General features: G+C 37.0%; 1 protein-coding gene across 1 annotated transcript in view; it reads right to left on the reverse strand.

Annotated features, from left to right (window-relative positions):
- LOC107671353 (SH2 domain-containing protein 1B) overlaps positions 1 to 3,370 on the reverse strand; it is a 5,568-nt gene extending 2,198 nt beyond the window's left edge. Inside the window, exon 1 of the mRNA XM_016464253.1 lies at positions 3,010 to 3,370. Within this exon, the coding sequence (XP_016319739.1) occupies positions 3,010 to 3,143 (134 nt within the window). The 5' untranslated portion in view covers positions 3,144 to 3,370. The remainder of the gene's footprint in view (positions 1 to 3,009) is intronic.
- Positions 3,371 to 6,226: the final 2,856 nt, after the last annotated feature.

Here is a 6,226-nt window from a genome sequence, read left to right on the forward strand (position 1 = left end):
ACTTTGCTATGACAATCTGGCACTTCTGAATCAGCTACTGTTTTGTTATTAGTTTAAGTATTTGCTATTGACTGTTTGAGAGAGAGAGAGAGAGAGAGAGCGAGAGAGCGAGAGAGAGCGTGAGAGAGAGCGAGAGAGAGAAAGAGAAAGAGAGCGAGAGAGAGCACGAGAGCGAGAGAGAGAGCGCGAGAGAAAGCGAGAGAGAGAGAGAGGGGGGGGGGTCACATCACAAACACATACCAGCTTCATCACTGTGACTGTCACGCGACTCTGTTCCCCTTTCGGGCTTGATATCATGCTCCCTAAGGTCGCAAAACTCTGGACTATTGGTAGTACCTAGGATAGCAAAGTCCACTAAAAGAGGTAGAGCTTTTTCGCATTTGGCTCCCAAACTCTGGAATAGCCTTCCTGATAACGTTCGGGGTTCAGACACACTCTCTCTGTTTAAATCTAGATTAAAGACACATCTCTTTGGCCAAGAATTCAAATAATGCATCTCATAATCTTGTACTGCAGTTATATCTATTGTGTTTCTGATCCTAAATGGATTCACCATAATGAAACACAAACAAAATATCTTGTAAAAACAGCTTATCTTAGACATTAACTCTTATCAAATTTCACAAAAAAAAAAGTGATTTTAAACAGAAGTGGTGTGGAAAAGCACTTCCGTATGTTGTCCTGAAGATCAAATGGTAGAGCATGGCATACACAACATACTGTACATGAACAGATAAAATATATGACTTCAATGCCGTGTCAATTTCCTTGGATAAAAGCGTCTGCCAAATGTAAATACCCTTAAGAGGTTAGTTGAGAAACTGACATAACAAAATTCTTTACACTTTTTAAATACATGCACATTCTTAAACATGTCTGAGTGCAGACATTTTCATGAACCTAAATGACAAAAAAAATCCAAAAATTTCAAGGAAAACATCACTGGATTCAAAGCATTACCAACAACTAAAAAAAATTTAAATGGGTAAAACTGAACCGTAACATAACATCAGGGCTAAAAACAGGACCAATTTAGAAAAACTACTGGCATGAAAAATGCACTTTAAGGTAAGAATTACAAATTCTTGTTTACAAATTACACATTCACTGCTTAATTTTCCATAAATATTCTCATTATAAAATATTCTAAAACAAATATTCAAATATGTACAATTCACTGTTTTGTGAATATAAGATAAAGATAAAGAGAAAAAGATATAGAAACAAAATATATTCCAATAATTAACCTGCCTTTGGTTTTGAAAGTAACATGCCACTTTGAGTGTGATTAAGGGTGATTAGTATAATGTTCTTAATACAACTGAACTAGGGATGCACCGAATGTTCGGCAACCGAAATTATTAATCTCTTCGAATAAGCGAAAATACCGAATAGATTGTACCGAATGACGTGACGCGATCAAATAGAGGTGCGCGCTAATGCAGCAAACATTACGGCAGTGTGGAAACAAAAGGCTGTCCGAGAAAGACGCAAAAATCATTACAAGCACCGACAGCGAGAGACTGTTTAGTACTGCATCGCATGTCTTCGATGAGAAGAGGAAGTTGCTGGTTACTGTATGATGATTAACATCACGAAATGTCCTTAAACAATTAAATAAACTGCAGAATGTTATGTTTTCTAATACACGCAGGAATTGCATGTGTTCAAACAGCGCTGCACGAGCTCGCGGCGGTAGGGTTCAAAGTCCAAAGCGCGAGGAAAATCTGCGCTGAAACTTTTACTCGTCAGCTGCTCAGTAACATTTTTATGAATTTTTACAAGGCATGTGACAATGCGATATGTGCAACAAACGTCTTCCCAAATTCGTAATTCGTAATTCATTTGTCAACAAAAAGAAGCACTTAGGTCTTCCTGCGGATTTCTGCCAAAAAAAAAGTTGAGAAATAGCAAGAACTTACAAGAATTACAACAGCTCTATTAAAACATTTATTGTAACATTTACACATAGTGTTCAGACTAGGATCTATAATATTTTCTAATGTTTTAAAAGAAGTCTCTTCTGCTCAGCAAGGCTGCATTTATTTGTAAGGCAAAAATACATGCCTGATTCAAGAAGGGGGTCTAAAAAATGGCCAAAAAATATTATTTTACTAACTTATTAATTTTAAGTTAAGTTGTGTTTTATTGGTATAATGTCTGCTAAAATGCTAAAAAAATGTTCAGTGTTAAGTAAATATTTTTAAATTGTTGTTTTGTAAATTATTTTTTTCTTTGAAAAGCAAGACAAAACAGTAAAAAGCACATTTTGGCTATTTAATTTATGTAATGGTGAAAAAATTGGCAAAATGGGGGAAAAAACGTGAAAAACCGTGTTCGGTATTCGGCCTTCGGCCCAGTGTTTCATTTTGTTCGGCTTCGGCCAAGAATTTTCATTTCGGTGCATCCCTAAACTGAACCATTTGATTTTATTCTTATTTTATACATAAAAAATATTTACATTTTATTATCACTCACTACTGCTAAAACTACATGTCAGTTTATACGGTTTTATAGGAGTCCTGGCTGTTTTCAACACTGTCAGATATTAAAACATTTAAATACTAATCAATATCAATGTCAGCCTTCATTCTAAAGAGCTGCTTTCCATGTCTGACCTGCTGTGAACTGAGTTTATATTTATTTACGTAGTTCCTAATAGTAGCCAGCAAGACAAATAGGCTAGCTGTTGCATTTAATAGCCTACGTGTGATATGCAAAATATAGTTATTTTTCTCGACACTATCAGCTGTCAATACTTTTTTCTTATGGTAGCTACTAAACTAATAAAGCAGAAAATCAGTTTGATCCATCCTTTAGTCTTAATTCATTCATTCATTTAAGTGAATACTAACGACCTATCTATCTTGTATCGGTTGGTGGCAAGGAAATTAGATGAAGTGGGAGATTACACCATAAAGAACGCATTATTCCAAAATGATTCCTTGATAAAGTCATCAGTTTCTTAAAAAACAAAACTACCAATGTGAATAGGAAAACAATACTCACTACACACAGAGGCAGAGAGCTCCCTGAATGGTCTCGCTGTCCCGAATGAGGTATGTTCCATCCCGTCCTTTCTTGCCGAGCAGCTCCTCACATCTCTGTTTGCTTATCGGCCCATGATACGCAGGATGATCCATGTTTCACATCACACGTGTGAGGAGCGATGTGTCAGCGCAAGTCACTGCTGTTTGCTCAAAGGATACTAAAACGTCACGTCTCGAGTCCACAATTAGAATCTTCCTTCATGCCCACGCTCAGAAATTATGATACACAGCGAGATAGGCTGAGAAGTCTGAGCATCTTTCCGTCTGAGGCTATACAAATACTGCACACGCAAACCTTCTAATGTCACACAGGAAGTCGGTTTGCATGTGTGCGTTTGCTTGCTAGTAGGCTAGTGGTCAAGGAAGTGTAAACATGTCAAAATCAATAAGTAGCCTAACCATAAGATCTCGACTGAAGCTCTGTGTAATACTCTTCTAATTCAACTAAAATTAAATCAGTTTTTATCTTAAATTAAATCTATTTTCTCTCTGCTTAAAAAATAGTCGGGTGCCTATTTAAAACGCTCACTTGAAACATTCTCCTAATGAGCTTTCAGACATTTACTAACATTCAAATCAAGTTTCAGTCCCGTAAACATTGACGACTTAACTTTTATTTTAAATAACAGTTTATTTACAAATTATGCTTTATTCCCTTTAATTGTTCTAAAGGGCATTTAAAAGATGAAGGTTTGCACCTGCTTTCAGCCTCCTGTGATGCTAGTAATGAACGAATTTATGTTTTTAAACGAATCTTTTAAAGGCGACATATCATGAAAATCTGACTTTTCCAGGTTTTAAGTGCTATAATCAGGTCCCTGGTGCATCTACCAACCAAGGAAACGTGAAAAAGATTAACCTAGTAACTTTGTTTTGGTAAGCCTTTTTCTGGTCAGATTTAGCTCCCATGGTGACATGGCAAAGGGATCTCATTATAATATTACCGTCCCTTAATCTTTAAGTTTACACCAACGGTGCCGTCATTTTGATTTTGCAAGCGACAACGGTGTACCAGCTCGAATGCCACAACGAAAGTTTGAGCAAAGCATGCTAACTGTTCTGTCATTGGCTGCGCAGAACACTGTTTAGAGTCCCAGCCTCAGAGGAGACAAGAGAGCAGTGGAATTATTGATTTATTTAGGCTACTGTATATTGCTGCTGCCACACAGATCTAAAATAAACAAGCGATTTATTTCCCAGCTGTTTCCCTTCACAGACACAACCGACTGTTTTTGTAACTCGTGTGTTTTTAACTTAAACTTAGTACTCGCATGCTGTGACAGCACGAGGCTGAATTCAGCTTCTTATTCACAGCTTCTTATTGACGCTATCCGTTCCACCTTAAAAACGCGACGCTTCCGCGTTTCTTAGCTTCTTATTCTATTTGCGTCTCTTTTTCAGAAACGAACAATTAACTATTTTAAAATGTAAATACCTATTTCTGATACCCACTCCTATAAAGACTATTCTGGTTTTGTTACAGAAAAACATGCATTTTCTGTAAAGCTGCTCTGAAACAATATGTGTTGTGAAATGCGTTATACAGATAAATATGAATTAAACTGAATGAGCCATTGCATTGTTGGTGTATTGCATTTAGAAGATGGATAAATAAATAAATGAAAAAAAAAATATATATATATATATATCTCAGACATGTTGACTGTATCATTTAGAAGATGGACCTATAAATATGACATATGTGACTATACAGTTAAATGGGCCCTTGCACTGATTGCCCAATTGGTGGCGCTATATCTCAACTTCCTTTGAGGGTGCGTTAAAAGATTCATTAGAGGCTTTAATGTCTGAAAAGATTCAGACATTTTTACGGTACCATTTTGAAGTTATGGACCTATAAATTTGACAAATATGACAATACAGACTTGAGCTATTGTGCGTAGAATGTTTCACTAGGGCCTTATTCCCAGTTGACACTTGACTGTCACCATGCAAATTTTCTGACATTTTTACTGAAGCATTTTGAAGTTATGGACCCATAAATTAGGCTAATATGACAATACAATAAGAGGAGAAATCGCATTATTGGCCCAATTGGTGGCGCTATATCTCAGCTTCCTTTGAGGGTGCGTTAAACGTTCCAGTGAGGTCATATGCGCTATATCTCAGCTGCCTTTGAAGGTGCATTAAAAGTCATACTGTGGTCTTATTCCCAAGGCATATATATGACTGTGACCATGCAAATTTTCAGATATTTTTACTGTAGCATTTTTAAGTTATGGACCCATACATTTGGCAGATATGACAATACAATAACAGGAGAAATTGCATTATTATTTTGAAGATGTGGACCCATAAGTTTGGCAGAAATGACAATACAGTAACTGGAGACTGCAAATGGGACAATAATGCAGTTTCTCCTGTTATTGTCATATCTGCCAAATACCTGGGTCCATAACTTCAAAATGCTACAGTAAAAATGTCTGAAAATGTGCAAGGTAACAGTCAAATGCATTGGAAATAAGACCCCAGTGGAACCTTTAACGCACCCTCAAAGGAAGCTGAGATATAGCGCCACCAATTGGGCCAATAATGCAATTTCTCCTGGTATTGTATTGTCATGTCTGCCAGATGTGTGGGTCCATAACTTAAAAACGTTACAGTAAAAAAATCTGAAAATTTGCATGGTCACAGTCAAAGGCCCTGGAAATAAGGCCCCAGTGGAAATTTTAACGCACCCTCAAAGGAAGTTGAGATATAGCACCACCAATTGGGCCAATAATGCAATTTCTCCTCTTATTGTATTGTCATATCAGCGCCACCATTTGGGGCAATAATGCTATTTTTCACGTTGTTGTATCGTCATATCTGCCAAATGTATGGGTCCATAACTTAAAAATACTACAGTAAAAATATCTGAAAATTTGCATGGTAACGGTCAGGGGCCCTGGGAATAAGGCCCCAGTGGAACTTTTAAAGCACCCTCAAATGCAGCTGATATATAGTGCCTCCACGCACCCTCAAAGGAAGCTGAGATATAGCGCCACCAATTGGGCCAATAATGCAATTTCTCCTGGTATTGTATTGTCATATCTGCCAAATATATGGGTCCATAACTTAAAAATGATATAGTAAAAATATCTGAAAATTTGCTTGGTCACAGTCATATGCCTTGGGAATAAGACCACAGTATGACTTTTAACGCACCCTCAAAG

Source organism: Sinocyclocheilus anshuiensis, unplaced genomic scaffold (genome assembly GCF_001515605.1).
Source record: "Sinocyclocheilus anshuiensis isolate Anshui unplaced genomic scaffold, SAMN03320099.WGS_v1.1 scaffold1568, whole genome shotgun sequence".
In the NCBI taxonomy this organism is placed as follows: Eukaryota; Metazoa; Chordata; class Actinopteri; order Cypriniformes; family Cyprinidae; genus Sinocyclocheilus; species Sinocyclocheilus anshuiensis.